This window comes from Alligator mississippiensis, chromosome 2 (assembly GCF_030867095.1).
Source record: "Alligator mississippiensis isolate rAllMis1 chromosome 2, rAllMis1, whole genome shotgun sequence".
Lineage (NCBI taxonomy): Eukaryota > Metazoa > Chordata > Crocodylia > Alligatoridae > Alligator > Alligator mississippiensis.
This window is the reverse complement of record NC_081825.1, coordinates 296,058,230-296,085,458: the sequence shown is the minus strand read 5'-3', so window position 1 is coordinate 296,085,458 and position 27,229 is coordinate 296,058,230. Positions and strand designations below refer to the sequence as shown.

The following is a 27,229-nucleotide window of genomic DNA, read 5'->3' as shown; positions in this document are numbered from 1 at the left end:
ACTGAATTTTACCCAATCCACTGATCAAGCAGAGGGGCCAGGCCAGAAGCAGAACGTTGGTCCAAATGGTGAATACTCATACTGCTTCTACTAGCTCTTCTATGGCAATCAATGACTTTAAAACAATTTCCTTTCAAGTTGCTAATAAATTAACTGGAATTCAGGGCAGGTGGAGCTGTCAGATCAAGGGAGCGAGGGATGCACTGCGTTGGGTTATAAAATAATCATTTGTATTCACAGGTGCTTCTGTAAGTCATGAGTTACCGTTGTTCCCCCCCTCCAGGATGACAGGGCTGTATGATTTCCCAGCACACAATGCTCCCCTCGCATGCATCACACAGCACGAGGGAGGCTGCGCGTCTGCAGTGAATGCCAGCATGCTGCGTGAAACCACTGCTCCGTTCTCAGCCATCACCACTGAGTCCCTGCAGCAAGGTGTCGGGGCGTGGAGGAGGTAAGGAACACCACCCTGCATTCCTGGCTTCCCTCCCACCTTGGTTCTGCGGGTGTCTCTTCTCAGTCTTTTGCCCAATGGTGACAAATTCCTCACTCACCCAAAGATTTGCTATGAGGAATCTCTCACTTAACTCTCTTGCAGCTGTTTCTGATTCTAGCTCTGCTCCAGTACTCTACACCAGAGATGTCAAATATCTGGCCCATGGAGACCCATCAGCCAGCCAGCCAGCCCTTGGTGCTGCTCCTGGGTCTGACATATGGCATCCACCTTGGCTGTGGTCTGAGACCTGCAAACAGTGCCCCCCTCCAGCCCACTCTGGGGCAGTGCAAGTCCCAGACTGGCTAGAGTGGGTGCCGTGTGTGTCCTGTACTAGCTGAAGCAAGAGCTGAATGTACTGGATCCGGCATGGGGATGGGGCATCTGTGGGGTCATTCATCTGGCCTGTGAACCGGCCCCATACCACTCCTCCAGCTTGTGACCAGACAAACTTGACACCCATGCTCTACGTTTCAACCTCTGCAGTAAGAAATTTGCCTATTCAGGCTGGGCAATGATGACGTTACTCCAGGGGGGACATTTCTACGCCAAGGCTCAGAAGGGCTGGAGGGATATGGTTTGCTGCTGGCATCTCCTAGCCGGATGTTAGGAATATTCAGAACCTTCTACGGCTCTTTGGTCCGTGTGCATTTGCTCTCTCCTGTTGGACACTCTCCTGAACTGGGCCACCTTCACCGGTTACAGACAAACAGTTGCTTAATTGGAGGTTTTTATCTTGTCCATGGTTTTCATCCCAGAGTGCTCAGAACATTCCCTGGATCCTGGCCCAACAGCCACTGCCCCTCATACCCGCCTGGGACTTCACCCGGCATGACTTGCAGCTGAGAGGCAGCTAATAATAGTCTCCTGTCTGATCTAGTGTGGATAAATGAGTCATGCAAACAAACAGGAGGCCATGGCACCCATCTGCACAATTAGCTCTCTCATCCCTGCTTCCCTCCCCCTCCTGTTTGATTGTTCTCACCTTCAGACACACTCTTTGCAGCTATCTGACAAGTGCATGCCTGTAGTCTAGCCGTGCCTTTCCAAAGCAACAGGAGAAAGCCAGTGTCACAGTCACTGACTCCCAAGACATGCTCCCACCACCCTGCCTTGTTAGGTAATGCTTGACTTTTGCCCTGCTCTAATCTGGGCAGATATCACTACCTTGATTAGCTCTAGGAAGAGATTAAGCTTGCACCTTTGGTAAGGAGCTTAGTGGTGGGGTCCCAGCAACACCCTTTGTGCTCACAACTAGCAGAGCACACCCACCACTCATTGCGTACAAAGTTCACCAGCATTAGTGTTAAAAATGCCCTTGAGGTCCATTGCTTCGGACATTTTTGCACCTTCTGCTCTTTGCCTATGCGTGACCTTGATTGAGAAATGCAGGTGCGTACATTAGTGTTTGCTCTTAAACATTTTCCTAAGTTGGGCTCAATTTAGAAAAAAAACTGAGATTCAAAGCTGAGGCTCATTTACAGTCTCATTTTTTTTTTTTGTTTGACAGTCACATTTTTCTTGTGATAAAAATAAAAAGAAGAGCTCCCACATGAGGCAGATGTGGCTAAAACTTAAGCCTTTTTTGGCGAGAAATGGACATAAATTCTCAGGCCAGTATGTAGAAGTGAAGCAGTTGCTCCTAAAAGAGGATCCAAAAGCATGACTCAATTGTAGCCACATCCGGGGGTTATTTTCGGCCACTCCTGGTAATTTCTTCTGTGATCCATCTTCATTATGGCCATGCGCTCACCCCGAAACACAAGCTTGTCAGGTGCATACGTGGTGTGATGAGATCGTAACAAGGAGCTAACCAGCATGTCAGAGCAGCATGCACATGAGCGAGAACTGACCAAACTGACCTGACAAGTTAATAAGGCATTAGTGCGAAATGATGATAAAATATATCATTTCAAGATCACGTCTGCCCCAAAGCAATTTAATAGCCTGTGCGACTCGCACGCAGGACAAGCCCATTACCTGCTGTCTTTGGTAAGCAGAGAACGTCCGTTCCAGGTCTTCCAGATCTAGGACTTTAAACACTTTTGCATCATCAATGTCGGCCCACACGGTCCCCGACAACTTGTTCTGAAACACAGCAGCAGCATTGAATGCAACTTGGCTTTATTTCACTTCTGATAAACACTCACCGACCAACATCCACACATCGCTTGTCCCCACCACCTGTGCAGAGGTTAAGTGATGGAACAAGCCTGTCCCTTCCTTTCTGTGAAAATGGGATCGTTAAGCTCTCCGAGTCATTCTCTTTTGATAGAGAAGAATGCAAGGGAGCACTAATGGGCACCCGCTATAGAGGCTTACCTCGGGCAGCTTAGACCAGTTGAAGGATTTCAGGGCGTTTGTTGGCTGAGGAATGTTTTTCTTCTTGAGGGCCAAGCCCAGCGGAGCCCCCGGAGGTGGGGTTATCCCTCCGAGGGGAGGGGGACCAGGCGGAGGGGGTGGACCCCCAGGAGGAGGAGGTGGTGGAGGAGGAGGTGGGAGAATACCACCAGGCAGAAGGGGTGGGGGAGGTGGGGGAAGCATGGACCCGGGAGCCAAAGGCGGTAAGGGGCCACCAGGAGCTCCAGGGGGTAGAGATGGCCCTCCCGGAATGGCAGCGCAGATGGCTCTCTGAAAGAAAAGAGATGGCACCATCACAAAAGCAGTCCATTCAAAGCATTTTTACAGCATGGCTTAGCTCACAGGCCAGTCGCTGAGGGTTCCTCTTGCTATGGTGCACACCCCTGGCCCCAGTATTTAACTCATTCGTCAAGGACTAGTTCAAGACGTGCTGAGCTTACAAGGCAGAAGCTGAGGACGCGGTGCCTGTATGGCTGCCGTCATCTTGGAAAAGACTGCAGAGTGGGCTGGAGGCCTCCAAACTGGAAAGGCCGAGTGTCTGCAGCTTGAGCTCTTAACTGCCTGAATCCACTATGACCTACCATTTCAGTGGGGGCCATCGCGATGGCTGACGCCAGAGATGACACCGGGGAACCTCCTGGTCCCAAGCATGGGTGTGCAGGTTGTGAATGGCCCAGGCCAATATTTCGGTGCTGCAATAGTTTAGCACCCTCCGGATCAGTGATCCCCCCAAATTTTGCTGGCCCACAGGCCACCACACTAAGTGAACCACTGTGGGCAACATCAGGTTTTGAGACTGTCCTGCAAGCAGCATGGGTCCCGTGACCTATGGGTTGGGGACTGCTAGACTAACACCAAAATGTTTTCTGTGGGAAAGACTCTTGTGTAGCCCACCTAGGACATAGTCAAGGGACAAGGTGGTATCAGCATTATGAGGCCAGATCCATGGCTAGGTAAAAACTGCCCCATATCTGGCAAACTACAACTCAGATTTCTTGCCAACACAAGCCAGGCCTTTCCCACACAACAAGGGAACAAGGCGGTGTCATGTGCAGAATTTGTCATCTGTTTTCTCAGTTTACTGCAATGAGGAAACCTGGTATTTAGCCATAAATGGGAAAAGTATAGGCAGCCCTCACCCGGTTGAGCTCGTGGAGCTGTGCTGTGAGGTCTGCCACCTGTTGCTTGACTTGCTTGTGCTCTGTCGACTCTTTTTCAAGTTTCTCTTTCATCTTGTTTAAGGTCAGCATCATCTCCTCCTTCTCCTGCGCCTTGGCATCGCACTCTCGTTCCTTTTTTTCCAACTTCTGCAGAAGCTCGTAGTGTTCTGAAAACACCCCCAGATTCCATTAAATCAGCCAGACTCCCCTTCCTGATGGTGAACTAAATACGTACTCAGGAGTATAAAACCCATTATTCCCAAAGGAAAACAGGACCAGCTCTGACCCATTACTTCCTACCTTTTACACAAGGGCATTTACCCATCATTAAAACAGCACAGTCGGGACTTGGTGCTGCATTTATTGAGACTTCCAGAAGTGCCTCATGCAACAGCAGGGAATTGGCAAATGCACTTTAAAATGCATGCGCACGCACACATGCATGCATGCACACTGAAATCCTTGGCCTATTGGTATCCAGGGCAAAATTCGTACTAACTTCCATTATTATTATACCCCTACTATCTTTAAGGGAAGCAGTTTTGGACAGGACAGAAGTCTCTGAATCTCTCAGCCCCTGGTGTGTGCTTTCATGGCAATATTTGAGGGTTTTTTGATTGATGCTGCCAACTACAGTTTTCTGACTTGGCTTTGGCTCGGATTCAATGAATTTAAGCAGGAACTTAAATTCCACTGACTTGAAAGGCACGTAAGCACAAGCTTAAATATTTTTGTATGAATCAAAATGCATTCTCCTGTTGGGCCCACACATCTCATTGCTACCCATCCCATTCAGTCTGCTGTAAATAGTCTAACACCCAATGTAGCAAGAATGAGCCCCTGGCCCCCCCCAACATTGTAATTTTGTCAATACATGCCTTTTTTGATCCAAAAAAATTGACATTTTGGGGGTCCAGTTTTCTATCGTAACACATTTTCACAGAAATTGAGCTTTTTTCCTCCTTTCAAATTCCCGTGGAAAGATATAATGAGCATTTTGGGCTCATCTCTAATTGTGAGAACTATGGATGAAGTGCAGTTTTAGCTTAAACTGATATATAATTTTTACAGATCAAATCAGCAAACTCAATTCCGGGGGGGGCGGTGTGTGCATGCGGGCACGTATGTATGCCGCCTCTGAGAGACATTACGTTCAAGACATGATTAACTGGTTAATGGCATCTTAAGTTGTGCCCTGGTTTCACGTTCAATCAATTAATGGCATGATAAAATGACGAATAAGCCAGAAAGTTATTATTCAAAATATGCAATAAATTTGTGGCTGGTTCTTCTCACTGAATTGTGGTCAGTGCTCCCAGCTGGAGGAACACTTTGGAGCCCCTTAAGGCTCCTCTGCTCTTCAGAGGCTGGGAGCGCCCATCACCTAAATGAAGCTCCCAGCCGGAGAAGCGCAGGGAGCCAAGCTTGCTGCTCGCCGGTGCAGAGGGAGCTCAGCATCACGATCCCAGGGTCTCCCTGACACCTTTAAGTTAACATCTGTTGGGTGCCTGTGTGTGTACAGTTATACCATCTATTTAGCCTACAATATAATACATTATATTTAAATATACATTTGTATTTATCTAATTTGTACTTTTCTATCATTTACCTTTTCGCATTTTTTCTGCTTGCTCTTTCCACAGCTTAACTTCATTTTCATTAACCAGCCTGAAAAAAAAACCAGACGAGTAAGTTTATAAAACAATCCTTCCAGAGTAAATGCAAGGTTCTAGGCTACAGCTGGAGGGAAAAGCCCTTGCATAACATTTGTGACTATTTGTTCACAGGCAAACCCTGAATGGGATGTGTTGGTATTTATAACTTCTGTTATTTGCTGCCATGAATATTCATGCTAGCTAATTTTTTTTACATGCAAGGTCTTTGCATAGCTAGCTTGACAACTCTGTGGGGTTTTCAGTTAATCAGGAAGCTGAAACAACATGTGATTTTGTTGACCGACTTGCTGTAGAAATGCAAATGATGAATAAGGAATACTGGACAGAGGTGCCCACGGGCCATTTGTAGGTTAACTTTGGTTCAAATGTGCATTTCACTGAATACATTCAAACAAATCCCTAAAAGTCCAAGTCTGTTCTAGATCATTTCAAAGCACTGTTTCCCATGAAGGTGTCATCCTTATCTACTTAAGACAATCAAGGGCAGGAGACGGAAACATCAATGGCAGCTTACTTTGAAATTCCTGAATACTAAGATATTTAAAGGAAAAACAGTAAAGGCAGATAGGTGGTTAAAGCTGCCTCGGAGTGTGTGAATTATTCAGATAGCACCTGCAGATTGCAATAGTAATATGTTATATTAGGATGACAACTGCATCCAAGCACGATTCATACAGGAAGATGAGGTCTTACATTCGGACGACGTTCTTAATATTAAAGTTCTCCAAGGGAGTGGCGTCGGGGTCCTGCCCTTTGTCACTCTGTATGACAATTTGCTGTACAATCCTATCAAGCAGTAGCCAGTACTGGACAGTGTTACCACTTCTTTTATCTAAGTAGAAAAGAGGGAAGAGAAAGAAATGAGAAAAAAAAAAACCCATGCTTTCAGAAGTTACTTTTTCATCTCAAAATATACATCTATACAGGCATGGGTTCGTATTAATACACTTATAGAGGCCCAGAAGCCTAATCTCAGACATGGCACTGATGCTGGGTGCGATACACAGATGTTGAGAGCCTCCCATGTAGACCTTAAAAATGACAGGAAAGACATACTTGCAGAGCAACTTGCCTGAAATCATCCTGTTGTTCACTAGCAGAGACAGGACTATAACCCAGGCCTCTTCCCAAGTTTCCTCATCAGCTAGACCCTATAGCCTTCTTTCCCAGCTACCTGCAGTTTGGTATTTAACGTTAGCAAATTAAAGAGACCTATACTGTACTGTGCATTACTCCATAGTATGGCTGGAAAGGACTTCACGAGGTCATCTAGATCAGCCCGCTGCTCAAGGCAGATCAGCCCCGATTAAACCATCCCACCCAAGGGTCTCTCTAACCTGCTCATGAAAACTTCTAAGGATGGAGATTCCACAGTTTCTCTGTAGCCTGCTCCAATGCTTGATCCCCTTTATAGCCAGAAAGTTCCTTCTAATTTCCATCTTAAGTTTCCCCTTGATGCCATTGCTCCTAGTCCTGTTCCTTTTAGCCACAGAGAAAAAGCCCATCTCTATCCACTCTGTAATCACCTTTCAGGTATTTGGAGACTGTTATCAAATTGTCCCTTAGTCTTCTCTTCTCTAGACTAAACCTTAGTTTTTTTGGCCTTTCCTCATAAATCTGGCCGCCCAGGCCCTGGATCATGTTTGTCACTCTGCACTGGACTCCTTCTAAACTACCCATACCCTTTTTGAAGCTCAGGGCCCCAAACTGGACATATTCCAGGTGAGGCCTCATCAGTGCTGAACTGAGGAGGAGAATCACTTCCCTTGATTTGCAAGTGATGCTCCTGTTGATACAATCCAGCATACTCTTGGGGTTTTTTGTATTTTGGGGCAACAAGAGCATGCTGTTGCCTCAAATTCAGCTTATGGTCTGCTGCAACCCTTAGGTCCAGCTTCAGGAGAAAAATCGGGAGCTTTCACGACAGGGCAGAAATAAAAAGCCACCCCCCCCCCCCCCAGAAAGACTATAAGAGGCAGAGCCTACTTACAAGGCATTTGGAGACAGTGGTGAAGGATAGACATAAAGTGCGGGTATGCTTCTGTGTGAGTCAGCCTCTTTCTCGTAAGTTCAAACATCTGAGTTGCACTTTTGGTATCTATGTGAACCTGTGAGCAACAAAGAAATCAGGGTTGAAGGGAAGATGGCAGACTCCTGGCCCCCTCTGACATCTTCACAAAGGCAGATCAACAAGCTGAAGTGAGAGAGAACCTAATCCAGCCAGTTGGGCATTACAGCTTTGCAGAACCACCCCCGCAGGGACATAATGAACACAGCAAACAATAATATGATCATTCACACCATGATCTATCCTAGGATCTTGGCATTGTGTTGACTCCACATCCCTTGGTTGATGGGCCCACGTAAGGGACTCTAACACTCACAGAGCTAGCCTCCAAATACCTCGGCTTGGTAGGACACTATTATTGATCCAACGTGCATCACAGTAAAAGAAAATGGAGCGCAAAGTAAATGATACAACTTGTGCACAAGGTATCTGTAATGGACTCAGGGACCAAACTTGGATTTCTTGAGCCTTAGCTCAGCATCCTAAGGACAAGACGATACCCTTACTTGCAAGGGCAGGAAGGTGTTGCATGCTCATCTTGATCTTAAGCAAAGATGCAAGAATGATCCCCCTTTCTTTTAACAGAAGAGTGGACAAAAGAGTTAAGTGACTAGCTAAACAGGCATAGGCAACTGTACTTTTTAGCTGCTTTAAAAGCTGAGGAGTTGCTGGTCTGGAGAGCGTATCAAGCATTGCAATAAGTATTTACTTGTACGATCCTGCAGTAATACAAATTTGCCAAATCACCCGAACTTGGACCTGGAATGCAAAGGGTTAAGGTTGCAGCAGTTCTGCTACACCATAGGACTGTGGATAAGTAACAGCTTAAACCATTATGGTTTGACACTGATACAATCGATACTCTGTCTAAACCCCCCATCAGACAAACAGCAGGAGTACAGCAAGGTACTAAATTCAGATTTCCAGTCTCCCAGATTTATCCAACAGCAATGCCCCATCCTTTCCCACAAAGAAGCACCTTAAGGGCATGCTTATTTTAAGCGTGAACAATTGCATTAATGGTCAGTGTTCGTACCAGTTCAAATCTTTTTGCAAATTCCAGTTCATCTTCATTTCTAAGCATTTCAAAAAAATCTAAATGCCTGGAGAGAAGAAAAAAAATATGTATTAAGCATATTAGAATGAACAAAGTGGTCAAATGATATGAAAGCATGTGACAGTATCTCTAAAAATGATTTTCTAGAGATGATGGGTCAAATCTACAGGACATTTAGTCAAGTTAAATAATTAGAGCAAGTAACTTAGAGTTATAAGAAAGGCAGTTAGCTATGGCATTTGATATGGCAAGAATATCATTGACAATCATGCTTTCTCTCTGGCACAGTCTTTGGGGAAAAAAAGGATAGGAGGAGGAAAAGCAGTGCTTGGCAAATAGTGGCAATGCACATGTGATTTGTCAATACTACCCAAATCCTAGTTAAAACCTAATATTAGGGTGAATTGAGAATGAGGTGGTAGAAAAACCTTGGTTTTGCCCAGTTGGCACATAGGTGAAGAGCACCAAGACATCTGAGAAAGGTAAGCTCATTGCATACAAGGCAATAGGCAAGATACTGCTGTCCCACACAGAGCAAAGCCCCCATTCAAGTCAACTTTCACCCACTGTTTTGAACAATTTGGGATTTGCTTAGAGGAGCCCGAGACACAGAACATGGATTTTACTCTGAGTGCTAGGAAGCAAGTCCGAAAAGATACAGGGACATAAGAAAATCGGATGCACGGTAGTAAACGAGCTGCAAGTTCCCTTCCAGCATGACTCACCTGTCTAGCGTTGAATTTTCATGCTCCCTTAGCTTATCGATGACGGGCTGAATTCCCAGCATTAGAAACTCGTATCGAAGATGGAGTCTGAAATCCAGGCTTTCCTGAAAAGAGAAGTTGGAGGATGAACCCTGCAAGACGCCTTCCCACACGAGCTTTGTGTGTCCCGTTGCCCCAAGAAGCCGCCTGCAACTCACCACGCCTGCCCCTTGGCTCAGGACGGCATTAATGAAGGACATGATAGCTGTCTTCAGGCTCACTTCATCCCGATACCTTCCCGTACTTTTATCCAAGTCATTGATCAGGGTCTGTCAAATATATGACATGTGAAACCACAGGCTGGAAAAAATGATTTTCTGAACAAATTACCAAACATAGGCAAAAACTAAGGTTTTCTTCCCTCCCTGAGTTTTCTGAAGAGAGTAGATCTGTCGTTATTCACTGGAAATCATCTCACAGGGCCAGGTGGGATTTTAAAGCTCCAAGATTGTGCCTAATTTTTGCTGGACAATTCAGAGAAGAACCAACAGGGAGCTCCTGCTCCAGGTCCTTGGTCTGCTGCAGGCCTGGCTCATGCTGGAGCCGTTTAGGGCTGCTCTACCTTGGACTGTCTGCCTGCCATCCCCACAAAGCCACTCCGGTGGGAAATGACCTGGGCGCTTCATGCACTGGCCACACCAACTCTCCAAAAGCCCACTAAACAGAGGGTGAGGGAAACGAGGCAGAGGAGATGACCCTGATCAACTATGGGGGATGTATCTGGTTTCCAACTAGGCAGCACAGGGCAGGGAACCATCCCTTCTACATTGAAGTCTAGGAGCGTGGGGCTGAGATGATGGCCACGTACCTGAAAGCGGGTCCTTTCGCTGGCGTATTTCTGGTAGTGCAGCATGGCCTCCAGTACCTTTTTGTGGCCCCCGGGAACCAGGCACACAGCGCCCATGATTTCCAGCACTGCCACCTTCGTCTTAATGTTCTCCGTGCTCAGACTCTGAGCGATTACATTGATACTCTCCGAGTGGGCCAGGACGTGGGCCCGCCCCAGAGAGTTGTTCATTAGTGCTTTTATGCATCCAATGAGCGAGGTATGTATACGAGACTCGGCGGTCTCATAGTCCATGCTTTTTAGGAAGTTTAGGATACACGACAAGCCGTCCAGGTCGATGAATCTGGTTACAAACCTGTCAGAAAGAGGATCGCTTTAAATCACACAGAAAGAATCCCCTATGCAGCGCATGAGGCTGGTTGTTTCTCCCGTCCCCCTGTTGCATTGAAAGCTCCAAGTATTTTTCTGCAACAGATTAAATAGCAAAGCTGTCATAAGCTTTCTCTAGTTCAGAGCAAGTGTGTCCAAGGGTTAAACACGGGAGAAATCAACCAAGCCCATTCACAGTTGTTACTGGACTGCATTTCCTTGGTGATGGGGCTAGCACTGAAATTTGTCCCAGTGCACCTCTGCCATGTCTAAGGCAAGGGCACATGAACAGTAACCATGAGGTTTAGGAGGGCACGGATTTGCAGCAAATCAGTTACTCCCCTATACCCGCCTGTGTGTAGGAAAGCAAACTTCAGTGCAAACAGGGTAAGCTCCAGTAGTTTTAATTTACTGTGGGTAAAAGCATGCACACCAGCAGTTAGCTCAGAGCAGATGCTGGATTGTAAGGCCTCACCCTGGCAGGAACATGTTGCTAAATCAGCTAAAGATGGGGTAACACATCTACACCAGGAAGATGCACCCTAGTGTAGCTACCTTGGTACGAAACTCTCCCTGAGCCCCCACCTACCGTACTTTACTTCCCAAGCAGTCAGCCAGGACCAGGCCCATGTCTGACACAGGACTGAAAGGGACCCCTGGGTGACTGAGCCCAGCTTCCTCCTATCATGCGTAACCACCTCATCTAATCCCATTGCAATCGAGCTTGGACTGAAAAGGGGATTTTGCCCCATGACTCCTGCTGTTCCAGAAGCTCATTCCTCTAAGCATTAGAAACCTTCTAATTTCTCCAGCTCACAATTATTCACAGCCAATTTATACCTATTTGTTACTGTCCCAACATTGTTCTTTGTCTTAAGAAGCTGTATTTCCCTGGCACTTAATGCCAGCATATTTTTAGAAAATAAGCTTATCCTGGGTCTTAATTTTGCTGGACTAAAGCCGAGCTCTCCTAGTCTGCTCTTGTAAGACAGGCTCGTTCTCCCAGCCCTCTCTGAACCCTCTCCAGAGTGAATTTCTCTCTCTCTAACATGGTTAACAGATGAGCCGACACCAGTGCCTAATACAACAGTAATAATACCACCCTATCTGTACTGGAAACACCTTGTCTAATATATTAGGATTGCATTTGCCTTTATGGCTGCCTCTCCCTGGGGGCTCATTGACATTTTATGATCAGCTCCTACAATCTTGGCTTTCTCCTCCTCTTTCTCTGCTGTTTATTTCACATTTATTTTCTAAACAGAAGATTAAAGATTTTATCTAAGACAAGTTATACTGTTTCTAAATACACAATTAACAGGTGACATGGAATAAGGCCCAATGGAGATTCACTCGATTGTGAAGGTCACGTACACCCTGCATCATTTGATGACATTTGTATTTGTGCAAGACACATGCCTAATGTCTAGATGGACTAGATTCATTGCATCCATGTAGAAGGATACCTGCTGAGCTGGTGAATGCAAGAAAAGCATCCTGGTGCTCTCTCTTTGTCTTATAACGTACGGAAAAGGAATGGCAGAGGTCGCAGGGGGCCATCCACTAAGGGGTTAATTGAAATTGCAGCCAAAACTAGCTTTCAAGTGCTTCCTAACACTTCAACTGAAGCCCCTGTCAAAAGTAACACTCATTTTAGTGAGAGCAGAAGGTGTCCCGGAGGATAATATTTTCATGAGCACCTACGTCCTATCGCCATTCCAGATTATTTAAGTTTCTATGGCATTAAGGTGGTTTTGAAAGTTTTACACCAAATCAGCATCTAGGCTGGGGTTTTCCAAGGCAACAGAAGAGTGCCATGCCTGAATTTCCCTGTATTTCAAATTTTTAACAGGTAAAATTTTTAGTGAATCCACAAACACTAGCAGCACTTTGAAGCTGATCAAAAATGTTCTCATGGGAACAGGCTGATTTCAAGAATGCATTTAGGAAAAAATATCAGGATTTGTTTCAACAAAGCTGTGTCTTTATGCTAAATATCACATCGAAGGCTTTGTTTTGCAAACCGCTGCTTCATTTCAGAGGTCATTTCCCATTAAGGTAGTAGCCGGGCAGTCTGCAGGGGTAGGTTGCTGGGATGCTCCAGCTGTTTGCAGTGGCTTTGGTTTCAATGAGCGTCCCTCTTCCGATCAGCAGTGCAGCGCCAGCCATGGCAGTGCTCTCGCTGAGTGGAGACGCGATGGTTTTTTGCGACAGAAGCTACAGCAAACAGCTGCACGGGCTTATCCTTTCCTCAGCCACCTGCTGCAAAATTCACTGGTTGGAAACCGGCCAGATACGAAGAAGCCGGGGTCGACTGTATGAACACCACAAAAAACTGGATGCCTGAACAAAATGGTTTAACCTACTAGAAACAAAATCCTTCTGAACGGGACGCTGAAAGGGAGCTGTTGTTCCACCTCAAAAAGAAAATTTCAAAACCACATGATTTCCCATGAAACAGAAATTTTGCTTCCCCCACAGCTCCACTGGACATGTTCATCCCTCATTCACCCGTGTGTTACCCAGAGGTGGGGCAGCGGTCTGCGTCCGACTGAGCCCGTCGGCTGGGAGTCCTTGGCTCCCAATTTCACACTCAGCCCTGACATCATCCGCTTTTAAACATTCATTTTTTATTTTTAAAATGCCCATGCTGGAAAACACAGCCCAAAGCCAAGACAACATCAAGAAAACAAGGAAAGGGAAAATTGCCTCATTGGTTTCGTCCTCAGTGCGGTCTTCAGACTTTCTATGGTTTTATTTCTCTCCTCCTCATCTTCTTTTTCCAAAGCGATTAGCGATTTTCTCTGCAAATGGAAAAAGGCAGATTTAGGAGACGGGGCTCAGCTCTCTTCCTGTGCAGACCAGATACACCAGTGCTTACTCTCTTGTACAGTGCAATAGGAAGGCTAATGTTTGCTGTACTCTGCAGCTCTGACCAAATGGCTGCGTCAGCAAGGCACAGCTAAAATCAAGACATGTGCACAATAATATTCTGGGATGAAATATTTATGTGTATTGTGTTAATGTCTACAGACTTTCATAGCACAGCGCAGGGCACCAACGGGTTAGGAGTGGTGCAGACCCAGAAGAAACAGCACCAACCGTGCCCTCTCCCACCGTCCTGAACACTTCTTCATAAATTCTCTCCTGGTCAGGGAAGGATCATCCCTGTTTTCTAGATAAGGGAACTGAAGCAGAGAGAGGCCAAATGAGTCACCCAGGCTCTCACTGCAGCTAGTCAGGAATAAAAGACAATATCCCAATCCTTTTTTGTACACCATGAACATGAAAACAAGCTCCCTTCTTTACTTTGCTCTGCAAAATTAGTAACTCTGTTTGCTTTTGGAGGGGGGAGGAGAGAGGCGAGCATGGGGGATGACTGCACAGCTAATGCTGACCTTCTAAAAAGATCATCATGAGATTGGTTTAAAAATTCAGGAACGAAACCGAGTTCTTTCTATTTGCACGTTCATTTTCAAACCTTGATTATTCGTGTTTTTGAGCTTCTTTCCTCAATAACAACCACCAAAAATTTACTTTAAAAAAACCAAACCCATAAGCAGAGATCCTCATATGAATCGCATGACTCCAGGATCAGAAGATGAGAGGAGGAAATGGCTCCCTATCAAATACCTCAAAAATTGTCATGAAAATCCTGCGAGTTTACTGACACCGGAGCTGAACAGTAACTTTATACATAAACACGCCTGAGCCTGCGTATAGGCACACACACAAATGTCTGTTCGCTGTGCATGTTAAACTCCATTTCTCTCTCTTTTGCACATCGCTATTAGCAGCAGGCAGCGTGGAGATATACATCAGGCATGCTCAAAGCTAACAGCTTTGTCTATTTGAATGGGAAAGCTGCAGACTTGCTGGCTTCTCTCCTTACCCACCTGGATTTTGTTTCCTAATAGAGGGAAATGTCCATCAGTGAAATTCTGAGCAAACAATGAACAATAAAACAAAGAGGTGGTTTTGGAGGGGGTTTTTTTGTTGTTTTAAATGATTGCTTCCGCTAAAGCCGTCTCCTCACTGGTGATGCGACTGGACAACGGTCCGCAGAGCGCTACAAAGAAGGATGCTGCCCTGCAGAAATGCTTGATGAATGATGTCCGTGAATAAGCCGCCAAAAAAATCCACGTGGAAGTCAGGGGGTGTCACTTCATCTCCTCTGCATGGCCAAGGTGGGGTGTGCATGGCAGGACAATGCACGACTGACACTTTGCAATGCCACAGCCCAGCGCCCACATCTGAAAAGTGCCAACGAGCAGCGTAACCACACCAGGCTTACGAAAGCACCCGAAAATGCTAAATCCCCAGGGTGGAGGGCTCTAGCCTCTTGGACTGGCAGCAAAAGCCTTTGTGCCTTCCAGCAAATGGAGCAAAGAGGGTTTTCACCTGAGTGGAGCTGGCGGCTCTTCTAATTCTCACTGACATAAGGTAAAGCAAGTGCCATGTATTGATTTTCTCTTCTTTAATAGTAATTAACAATTCCCCCTCCCCTTCCTGGCTTTCCCCCTCCAACTCTGCTCCTGCCCGAGGGCAATTAATGAGCTCAGAAGTCAAGCAGGGCAACAGAGGTGGCAACAGGCCCTTCTCCCACGCCTCGCTTCCCATGTGAACAGACCTGGGTTACTCTTCCAAGTGCTGGAAACAGGAGTGGTTTGGATGCGCTTCATCAATCCAACAGCCACCAAACAGGGCTGAAACACTATCGCGCCCAGCGAGAGGGCAGACTGAGGCATGGCTACATCAGGCCACTCACAGAGAGGATGCAGGATAATCGTAACGGTCCTGCTCCCATTCCAGACACTGGGGAAGCTCCCCGGCCTGGAACCGCTGCCGAGTCAATACTGAGCACTTTTGGTGCTGCTGAGAGAAAGGAGGGGAGGGCATGCCGACAGAGCACGCGTCCAGATGTCCTGTAGTCCAACAGCTGCAATCACGGCCCTGTGAACGCAGGGCAAAAGGTTTCTCAGCATCACAGGGATGCGCCAGGGCCAAATTCTGCAGCAGGTACAATTGGGGAGTGGAGGGGGGACCCCTGAAAGATGAATGCAGTCCATAGACCATCCCTTGTGTTGCTCAGATATTGCATTTCAGTGGGACACAGATGATGGAGGGACAGCACATGGCTGCATGATGCAATTAGCCAGGAGAAGCTGGAGGTTTTGACAGCAAGGGGGGGACAGGCAGGGTTTGGGGAATACATGGGGAGCTCTGGAGGTTTTTAGCCCAGGAGGAGGGATACTGTTGTTTCTCCTCTCCCTCGACTAAGCATATATGTAACTTGGACTCTTAGTCCCCCGTCCCAGCATGCAACAACAGCGGCAGTCTCTCACTGCAGCCAGTGGTGACTCTTGTCTGCACCCAGTGGTGACAGGCCAGCCGGGCTGTCAGCAGGGCAGTAGTGGGTGTTGCACATTAGGTTTCAGAGTGAACACATATTCACGCCGAATGGAGCAGGCTGTGCAGTTCAAAGCTATCATTTCAGACTGCCCACCTGTAGGTCCAGATTTACCTGGGCCTATTTTGCTTTGCTACCACTAGGCAGAAGCATGCCCTGGGTTTCTTCATAAGTCAGGACTCCTGCTGTGCTGCGGGGCAGATCCTACAGCATGTCCAAATGGCTGTGGAAGGGCAGAGCCCCTGGGGCCCTGTGTGTTCAAGTCCCACAGGAGACCTGCCCATCAGGAAACCTGTGCGCTATGTAGGACTCGACAGCTGCTCTGGGAACAGAAACTTTCCAAGAGGAAGGGGGTTGGGGGGAGAAATCACATAATCAACACTCCAGATGTTTATTTGCACAGACAGATTTATATGCAGCCTTTGCCTGGGCCGGATTACAAGGATTGCAATTCTTTAAGCCTTTCGGAGGACATTAATTCAGAGGCAGAGGACCTTGCCCGAGACCTTCCACCTCGCAGAAGGTCATGGAGTGAAAAGGGGCTCCACAATTTGGGCTTCAACTGCTTTGAGGGCTGAGGTATTGGGTCCACCCTGGCAATAATGCAGGGCTTCCCCTGAAGTGCCCGGCACCACAGACAGCCTGCAGTGCAGCCTTGCAACTTGCTCGCAGGCTGGATCATGATGGCAGCAATGGGGGCGGTGTCACCTGCCTCGCTCCCCCCGCGAGGCCCGATTCCACCAATTATAGTGGGACCCCGGAGTGGGTTTCACCCCTTGCCGTGTTATAACTGTATAGGACAAGACCCATGGCTACTTTCATGTGCCATGATACTGTAGTGACCTAGCCCAGTGACATCCCATACATTGAAGTAGTTAATACTAGAGGTGCTCCCTTTCCACTACAACTGATTTACCAGCCGGACACTGCTCTTCAAGCGGCTGGGCTGTATATCAGAAACCAGATCAGTATCAGCCAATACGCCTCCTTAAAAATCAGCTATCGGTATTGGCCCCCAAAACCTCTAATCGGTGCACCCCTGGTTAATACGTTCCACTTGCCTCTCCTCTTTGATCTAGGGCCTCTCGTTAAAGCCATTAAAATGGCTGGAAACTTATTTTTGGGCCTTCATACAAACAAATGTGGCACTTCTCCACTGCAGTTGCTTGGACAGCTGAAGCAACAGCACCCAGATGTCCAACAGCTGCTTTCCCCCCTTCTCATCAATACAGCCCCGGCTTGGTCCCTGTCCTAGTAAGGGAGCACTTTCCTGCGAGGAGCTTGGGGAGTAAGCAACGCTCCATGGTAATACAGGTGGCAGACCTGGGCCCTTGCCTGCCCTGACCTGTGTTTCTTCCTGTGCTGCCTCAAGGGTGAGCCCACCTCTCTGTAAGGAAGCCGTCCTGGGAGGCTTAACTTCCGCCCCGTAGCAAAGGCTGGGAGACAAGGCAAAGGAAGAAAAGCACAAGTTCAGAGCCTCAGGGCCCTGGTAAAATGAAAGAGCCACATGAACTCCTTCCTTCAGCCAAGCCCCATTAGTGATGTCTGGAGGACTGGCAGATCAAAGGCTCTGCAGAGCTGGCAAGGCACCGGGAAGCTTTGATCACAAAGACTATCGGCTTCTCGCAGCCAGGGTGCAGGAGAGCTGACCAGAGAGAGGCCCAGCTTCTCCAGGCAAGAGGCTATGCACATGCCCACGATCCAACCCAACCATCCCCCTGTCACTCCAGCTTCCCCCAACAGGCTTTCCCCTGCTCCCTCCCATCTGCCCATCACGACCTGTGACCTTGACCCGTCTCCTAGAGCTTTGGGACCAATGCTGCACCCTACAGCTACGTACCCGAGCCCAAAGATGTTCGTTCCATTATTGCCGCACGTGGAGGGAGTTTTCTTTGAAATCGGAGAACCGTGATCTTTTAAAGAAACTCATAACTAAACTACAACTCAACAAGAAATTATATAACCCACCTGGCTAACATGAAACGTGGCACCTTTCAGTCTTAAAAAGGGAAATTTCTAACTAAGAAAAAAAACGCAGGGGTTAGAATAAGTCTAACACTTAGAAGCCTAAAACTTAGTCAACTAGTGCTTTGACCTTCATGGCAGTGCTAGAGCTGTAACTCTAAAACATTTGGGATTAGACGGCTAATGGTGCTATGGTGCCAAAGTCTTTGCTTCCAAAGCATTTCTTTCAGATGAGGGCAGATGCACAATTTGCTGAGTATCAAGCAATTAGAGTGCTGCCTTGCTGGATAGTCTACCTGCCCAGATAATGTACAGCAATTAAGGAAAAAACAGGAGGTGCCTGGAGAAAGACGAATGCATTTGAAACAGAGGAGGTGGTATGGGGGTTGGGGAGAGGCAAGATGGAGAAGACATGTGTGGTTTGAAAAGCAGCTATTAAAAGCTAAAGCAGCATGGTTTCCCACAGCATTCTTGCCTAGTCTGCGTTTGTCTTTCAATTTACAAGCTGTCAGGGCTCGGACCACACCTATGTTTGAGTCTTGCAAGGGACTAGGCACAACGACAGGAATAATAACTAATAATTTTGTGTCCATAAATATCCTCTCATAAGCCGGCATGCCCAGAGAGATGCACTTATGGGCTATGCTTGGAATGCAGTGTCACATCAAATGCCAAATCCAGGCTCTCAAAACATCTTACCATCTATAGCATCCCGGGTCCCTACATCAAGAGGACCACAACGTAGTAGAGACAGCCTGCTGGAGCCAGCGACTATAGGAGGTGTCTGTTATAAGGCAGTGACTTGTGTTGCGAGACGAGATAAGTAAGAGGGACGGGGGCTGGAATTTTCAAAGAAACTGAAGGGTTTTAAGAACCTAATTCCTGTGTAAATTCAAGCTGTTTCCTTAAAAAAAATGCCAGCCAGAGGAAAAATGCCAAAGCACCGCATGCCTTTAACCATGAAATTACAGCAGCCTCTGCATGGCCTGATAAGATAGCCAGTGTGAGCCATCCTTACTTACTCACGTCGTGTGTGGGTGCAAACACTGTATGGAAAATGTACAATGAAGACAGAAAGTTGACTTTTGAGGGGGAGAAGAGATGGGACTTGGAATGGATTCTCTGACCCAAAATACTTTTGAGATTGTATCTTACCTACATTTCTCCATAAGATTAAAAAAAAAAAAAAAAAAGATTTATGCCAGAAAAGAAGATTTATTAAAATACTTACAGCAGCCATTGAATTTAGCTGATCAATGTAAAACTCAGGCCAGCTGGTTGCTCCTTTGTTTTCTTCCTGGTCCTGAAAAGAAGCACAACAGAAGAAATAGGGTTACTTTCTCATCTTCTCTGGACTGCCCCAGCATACAACGATCTCATTTACATTGGAGTAATCACCAAGCTTGATTTTCCACATTCGGAATTCACCATGCGAGACGTTCGCATGCAGGCCCATTACTTGGTCTATTTAATGGAGAGATCTATGCTTCGAGTTATCCCATATGCGATATATGTTACAAGGTCTGATTTTAACTAAGTGCTTCCCAATTATACACGGCCGCGGTCTAAGGTTCTTAGACGCTGTGAAATTCTAAACCCCGATTTTTCCATACTGATACTTTAAAATGCTTCAAGTGAAAGCTTTAGAGGGGACAGCTTTGTTGCATGTGCTAAAGCTACCTTCGGACATTTTGTTTTTAAATAGCAATATAGCACAAATATGTAAGTCATGGATTCCACGTAGAAAGAAGCTGCCACTTACCTAAATTCATACCAGGTCATTCAACAAGAACAAAAAGACACTCACTTTGGGGGTGTCAAGACTTCTCCAAAAATACCGGGGTTAATGACCTTCCCAGCTATAGCCTTTCAAGGGTTCTTGGGTCTTTCCACACCGCAACCCCGCATGCCACTATTTAGAAGCAGCCATCCTCAGATGTGCTTCCAGCTCCTCAGCCCCCAGATGTGGAAGAATGGCAAAGGGAGCCTTCCAGGACCAGTTGAAAGGAACAAGTGTACAGAAATAGGCTCATAACATCCATCATTAAGCCAACTGCTGGCTCCTGTCTTTGGCTTCACAATTTAGCGGCTACACTGCATGATTTAGAGTCCATCCGTCTCCTCTGTAGATGACAAGACTGCTGGTGGGGATACATCAGACATTTTCAGGCCCTTTTGTGTTCTGGTATATGAGCCTCTGGCTCTCTTTGAAGGGAGTAAACCTTTTAATGTTGTCTCCTACCAAGAAAATATCTGAGAGCTGGAAGATAAAGCTATTTACGGGGTTGGAAATGTGCCCTCGTGGTAACAACTTCTTGATGAAAGACGCTTCCAGATTTGTTTTCTCTTCTTGAGAGCAGGTTTCCCCTGCCTTGAGAGTTTACTCTTTCATCCCCATGGAAAAGGAAAACAAGACATGGATTTTTTTAAAATCCAAATACAGAAAATCATCATGTTGGCAGAGGGTGACAGGCAGCATCACCTTACTGCTGTTTGACCAAAGAAGTGGGTATCGCAGTATCTGCAACACAGCAAGTACCACAGCACCCTTCTTGGTCTGAACGTGACACAGATAAACTGAATCAAGAATAAATGTGGACTTCTAAAGGGTAGACTGTGATGCACCAAAGGGACAGATCACTAGAGTCAGCTGGACTGAGGAGCTCAAGGACTTGAATGTGGAGGAAACCTGAATGTTTCTTTAAGCGAGAGTACTAACACACACAGGACGCAGTCTTCCAAGGAAGGGATACAACTTTTAGAAAGGGATTCCAGACTGAATGGTAAAAACAAGGCTTTTGATGATTTGGAAGGAAAGAAGACTTAAATAAAGACATACAAGTAAATGTAAAATGGGGTATAATGTAACAAATTCACTAAAGGATGATTGCATGAGATTAACTTGATAAAATAATAATCCATTTGGTGGCTTGGTAGAGCTCACCTAGCTGGACTTTACTCGGGCACTTGAGGTAGCAATGACTTAAAGTGAAGGTGAAAATCTGAAGGAACTGTGGCAGGGCACTTGCAGCACCGGGCACTTTAAGGGCTGAGCCAAGCAGCCAGCAGGTGCTTGATTGCAGAGGACATTTTAGATCTCTGGCCACCTATATAAACACGGCAGTTTGCTGCTGGCAGCAGGCAGTAACATTGCCTGGCTGCAAGGCTGAATGCAACACCCTGGAGGTAAGGGCAGGAGCTGTAGGGGATGGTTTGGAGGCTCCTGGTCCTGGGCATGACCTAAAACTGCACCCTGCTGGGAGTGGGTGGCCTGGTGGGGCTCCCAGTGGGCAGGAGCCTCCAGGAAATGCCAGGCCAGTTACTACCCTGGTGAAAGGTGGGTTGGAATGCCTTAATAACCCCAGCTCCCACAACTGGATGGGTTACCCAGTAGAAGGGCCAAGAAGGCGGACCCAAGTTAGAGAGGGGGCTAGAGGCTCAGAGACCTGACTTGAAATCCCTCAACTGGTCAATGCTGGGGTCAGGACCGGAAGGGTCAAAAGGGCGAGGGGGCACCGCGAGGGATGCCCAGAGCTGAGGGCCTGGGGTTTCCGACTGGCTTTGGAGAGGAGGCCAGGGCCTGTGTGGCCAAGGGTCCCGGTGGGACCACACACAAGAGGGGAAACAGTTCAGGGAGCTAGGCAGCTCTGAATGAGGAAGGAGCGGAAGGATCCAGTTAGGGTCCAGAGTGGAGGATTCTGGGGCCCAGTGTGGGGCTGGTGAGGTTAAGATCTGTGGATGCCATCTGCAAAGCTTGGGCTGCAGTGTAGGGGAGGAACGGAGCCCCAGATTTCATAGACATTAGGGTTGGAAGGGACCTCGCGAGATCATCAGGTCCAGCCCCCTGCCCCAGGGGCAGGAAGTCAGCTGGTGTCAGATTACCCCAGCAACATAAGAATCCAAGCATTTATCGAACATATCCAGTGTAGGTGCTTGCACCACTTCTGGGGGGAGGGGGTCTATTACTTTGACAGTAAAAAAGTTTTTCCTTATGTCCAGTCTAAAACAATCTTCCAGCAGTTTGTGACCATTAGACCTTGTCTTCCTTTGGGGTGCCCTGGTGAACAGACATTCTCCCAGTTCCTGATGCACACCCCTTATATACTTATGGCACCAGGGCAAGGAATGGGCAGCCTCCTACCTAATTAATATCATAATTATAAATCATCAAGGCATGGCAGGCGAGAAGGTGGGTGGTTGGCCCAGAAACAGGTGGGCAGGCCAATAACAGACTGGCCCCGAGAAAGCCCCCCGTTACAAACTGCAAGGTGGCTAAGGCATCGGCTCAAGGGAGATGGCAGCAGATGGTGCTGAAAGGGAAGGAATCAGGCAGGAGGGAGGACACTGGTGGGACTTCTCCCATGGCAGTCTTGGGAATGAGCTAGGTTCATATTTTCATTAAGGACCTTGCCAGCAGGGCCTGAACTCAGGACCTCTCATATCCAAGGCACAAGACTCTTCCTTCAGGCAAAGCACCGAGTGCACAGCTGGTAGGTGCATGAAATAGGGGGCACAGATCCAGGGCCAAATGAACCCTTTACTGGGCCCTAGGCAGAAAACTCACGGACCCCTACTTTTTTTTCCCCCACTCAATAAGTATAATACGTAAAATAAGCACACCTGGGCCCTTTCTTTACTTAGGGCCCTGGGCATGTGCCTAGTTTGCCTATGCATTAATCTGGTCCCTACTACCCAACAGCCAACCCTCTGTGCCCCTCTCCCCCTTTCACTCATCCATCGTTGCAAATACCAGGGGCTTCGCTCAGTCAGGTGGGACTGCACAGGTCACACTTTTGTGGCTGACTTCCAGACTGCTGATCTTTCCCTCCTGCAGGCAAATGTATTATTCTATTCTACAGGAGTTTTCCCCATTCAGGCACGCCAATTTAAAGGATAATGTTACGGCATTCCCTCCCAAGTTTCAATCTGTGCTAAATTTCAGAATCAAACCTTCTGCCCCCTGCCTCGCCAAGCTATTTATACCCCGCAAAATAAGGTCTTATAGTGGAACTGCTGACCCAGGCTTATTTCTGGCCTGGAGAACCAGGCTGATGTTACAGGAATGTCAGACAGCCATATCTGCTCCGAGTGCAGTTTTACAGAGAAACTGTTTGTCCAAGAAGTCAATGATCACACGTAGAAAATTGAGGTTAAAAAAAAAAAAGAAAAAATCAGTTTTGATGATTGGGTCAGATAACCCTGAACACAAGCAGGTGGGCGCGAGCTTCAAGTGCAAGCATCTCTCTAAAAATATCCACCCCGCAGTGAGCCTGCAGCCGGTGCATCAGGAACACCAGATCCTCTTGTAAGGCAGCCAAGTCTGCAAATGAACCCGTTCCCCTCACTTACAAGGCTGGTGAATTCACGGTCAGCTCCCTTGTTCCCAGGGGAGAGTGGGGAGCACCAGCTGTCTCGCACGAGCAATGTGCATTACCAGAACGATCCGAGAGAGAGAATTAGGTCAGTCCCAGAGACGACCATCGGTTTGCTTAAATGGCCCACAGCCAAGAACCAGCATTAGAAAGCACCGAAAAACAATTATGCTGTGTATGAAAAAGGACAAGGTTACAAATAAACACAGAATAAAAGTCACATTGTTCATTAAAAAAAAATCCTTGGATTTATGTTGTGCTTTCAAAAGCAAGGCACAGAAAAGGAGCCCTTCCTTTAATAGGGTCATTCTCATTTTACCGTCAGAAGGGGCCAGACAATTCCCACCCTCCAGTGATTCCTACCTCAAGCCCGTAACTTCTGCTGAGCAAACACAAGGCTTTCAAGAACTTTATACAGGGAGAACTATCCAGCGGCTACCCTGCTTGCTCTGCAACCTCAGCACTTTCCAAGCAAACATCCCAGCCTTCCTCCAAGCGTTAATAAGCACCTTTGTGTCCAACACATTTCACTGTCTTGGTTGGCACACTGGGATTCCCCAGTGCCAACACCGCAGCGTGCCGATAGTCCACTGAAAGCTCTCCACATTTGACCCTGTTAGCTAAGAGGTGGCAGCAGCAGCCTCCTAATACGAATCATTATTTCCACTTCATTAACGATACATCAAGCTGACTTGCAAGGGAACAACCACCCGATTTTGTCCCAAAACACTGGGCCACCTGGGGTTGTTTCAAAACAAGACAGTGCTTGGCACTTCATCAGCTGTCGGGTCCTGGATACAGCTGCTCAGGCAATTCCTGTCTCTTCCCAGAATGGTTGAATTTTTGGCAGGATGTCAATAAAAGAAAACACTGTCTCATACCATTGGGGGGGGGAGGAGGGTCCTTGTGGAAGTCCAGGTGCTGGGATGGCACCTCTGGAGGCACATCGCTCCAGCCGGGAACCCAGCCCATTGAAGAGAATGGAAGTGCAGGACCCCAACCTACCACTTCCATGAGGCTGCATGATAGCATTTTCCCCTCCAAAACGTTCAAGTTGGACATTTTTGGGGTTCCCAGGTTTTGGTTCTCCCTGAAATGTGTTGGCTAGCAGGGGAGATTATGCTTAGGGGCAATCAACATGGGTTCATTAGAGGCAGGTCCTGTCAGACCAACCTCACTGCCTTCTATGACCAGGTTACAAAACCCTTGGTACGCAGGTGTCACGGTGGACGTAGTCTTTTTGGACTTCAGGAAGGCCTTTGACACTGTCTCTTACCCCATCCTCATTAAAAAATTAGGTCGCTGTGGTGTTGACGCCTACACAGTCAGATGGGTCACTAGTTGGCTGGAGGGGCACACCCAGAGAGTGGTGGTGGATGGGTCATTTTCGACCTGGAGGGGTGTGGGCAGTGGGGTCCCGCAGGGCTCGGTCCTCGGGCCCGCACTGTTCAATATCTTCATTGGTGATTTGGAAGAGGGGCTGAAAAGCACCTTGTTCAAGTTCGCAGATGACACTAAGATGTGGGGAGAAGTGAACACACTAGAAGAGAGGGACAGGTTACAACTAGATCTGGACAGGTTACAGAGGACAGATGAGAACAGGATGGGTTTCAATATGGACAAGTGCAAGGTGCTGCACCTAGGGAGGAAGAACCAGCAGCAGACCTACAGGGTGGGGAACTCCCTTCTTGTCAGCACAGAGGCAGAAAAGGATCTTGGAGTCATTATCGATTCCAAGATGAACATGGGCCGCCAGTGTGGGGGACGTGGTCAGGAAGGCCAACCGCACCTTGTCATGCATCCACAGATGCATCTCGAGCAGGTCCAAGGAGGTGATCCTCCCCCTCTATGCCTCAGGAGGCACCAGTCGCCCATGGGCACTGGAGTTATACTTAAGGTGAGAGACCCAGAGTGGAGTCTGGGAGGGAAAGGACCAGATCCCATTCACTCCCACACAAAATATCGTCACTTGGCACAGCATGCAGGACCTCTGGGACTGATGACAGGCAGGAGAAGAAAGAGACCTTCCTCTTCCCAAGAGACAAAGAGAATTGGGAGCTTCAGGTTTATCCAGCCAACCTGAGCTGGAAAAGGGCACTTCTGAACTGTGGTATCTCAGCTAAACATCTCCCAATCCATCACCCAAAATGCCACACACCACAGCTCTCCTTGGGCAAAAGCTGGAGTACGGAGAAGCTCGATGCAGCCCCAAGCTTTGAAGGTCAGGAGCCTGCTCCCTCAGTAGGGGATCCTTTGAATTTGCCTTTTGGTTTGAGTCTTTAGGATCTACCTGGGTCACATTTTCAAGTTTCTCTGCAACTGCAAGGTGAAAAACTTCCATTTCATGAAACAATGAAGTGGAGAGTCTTACGTAGCCACTTGGATACGTATGGAAGCTGGGGCTTCCAGAAATAACCCACTAATTACTGCAAGAGGTGGCAATACTGGTTACACCCCATGTCTGAAGAGCAAATAGGGGCAGACCTACGGGAAGAACAAGTTTTTGGCCTAGGGTCAAAGACCATCTGTTACTGAGGTTCTGCCCCCAGCAGCCAATCTCCCCAACTGCCCGCCATAGTTTAGGCTGAGAAGTAGAAGGCAACTTTTAGCCATTAGAGAAACAAGCTCCTGAACCAGCCTCCAGCAGGAGTAGTGGGGACAAAAACCCTAATTACTTGTAAACTTGTCACATTTACTAACAAGATTATCCAATGTAAATGCAACGGTCTGGACTTGACAACTCCATTCCAGCCTTAGGTTCTTCTGTTGATATCTAGAGACCCGTAGCAAAATCTCCCCAGATTATTTCAGCAGTGAAAAAACTCAAGAGCAACCTGTTTCTTTGCAGGGAGAGGGGCACAGATGGCAAATGCGGTCTCATTCCAACTCTGGTTTTCAGAGACAGGGCTCAAGGAGGAAACGGCCCTAATGACAGGAGCAAATCTCATTTCCCTCCACAGATGCACACAAACCAATTTCAAAGAAGTTAATAATATACTGGCAGTGGCAGTTCTGATTCATGAAGCAATAGGATCCCCCTGCAGGCTAATGTTTTCAATGAGTCCCAGAACTTGCTTTGGTTTCTGAGCAATTCAGCTCTCAGCACCACCTCCGGCTAATGGCCTTGATGTTTCCACCATAATAAAAATACCTCCCTCTACAGAACTGCAGCTACAGCATCTTCTCTCTACTATAAAGGGTGTTCTCATAAATTTCTACTCAGGCCATCAACCCCATCATTAACCCTTAGAAAGAGCCTCAGGCATTGCTTGTCTATGACTTCCTTTTAAGATGTATAACTAGATGCATTTTGAACCAACAGCTCAGGTCCATGCCCCAAGCCTGATGCATTCAGCATGCTCCCCGTCCCCCTACAAAGCTCTTACCGGGGAGGGGTAGAGGGGCTCCCTGGACTTTGGAATTCAATATTCATCTGCAATGGCAGGACTTGACACTGTCAATACGGACAAGTGCAGGGTGCTGCGCTTGGGCAGTAGTAACCGGCAGCACACTTACAAGATGCGAAACTCCCTTCTTGAGAGCACGGAGGCAGAAAGGGATCTTGGAGTCATTACTGACTCCAAGATGAACATGGGCTGATAATGCGAGGTCACGGTCGGCAAGGCTAACTGGACCTTATCGTGCATCCACAGGTGCATCTCAAGCAGGGCCAAGGAGGTGATCCTCCCCCTCTACGCAACACTGTTCAGGCCGCAGCTGGAGTGCTGCATCCAGTTCTGGGCACTC

At 47.4% G+C, this 27,229-nt stretch overlaps 1 protein-coding gene across 2 annotated transcripts in view; it reads right to left on the bottom strand.

The window, feature by feature from the left end:
* Positions 1-27,229, bottom strand: part of DAAM1 (dishevelled associated activator of morphogenesis 1) — a 173,286-nt gene that overhangs the window by 31,219 nt on the left and 114,838 nt on the right. For both annotated transcript variants that reach the window (XM_019479982.2, XM_014598832.3), the window contains exons 4-15: positions 19,342-19,413; positions 13,445-13,539; positions 10,388-10,721; positions 9,738-9,848; positions 9,541-9,644; positions 8,795-8,861; positions 7,681-7,798; positions 6,384-6,522; positions 5,624-5,682; positions 3,994-4,181; positions 2,816-3,124; positions 2,474-2,581 (exon numbers count right to left, since the gene is read on the bottom strand). In XM_019479982.2, coding sequence (XP_019335527.1) covers positions 2,474-2,581; positions 2,816-3,124; positions 3,994-4,181; positions 5,624-5,682; positions 6,384-6,522; positions 7,681-7,798; positions 8,795-8,861; positions 9,541-9,644; positions 9,738-9,848; positions 10,388-10,721; positions 13,445-13,539; positions 19,342-19,413 — 1,704 coding nt within the window. The remainder of the gene's footprint in view (positions 1-2,473; positions 2,582-2,815; positions 3,125-3,993; positions 4,182-5,623; positions 5,683-6,383; positions 6,523-7,680; positions 7,799-8,794; positions 8,862-9,540; positions 9,645-9,737; positions 9,849-10,387; positions 10,722-13,444; positions 13,540-19,341; positions 19,414-27,229) is intronic.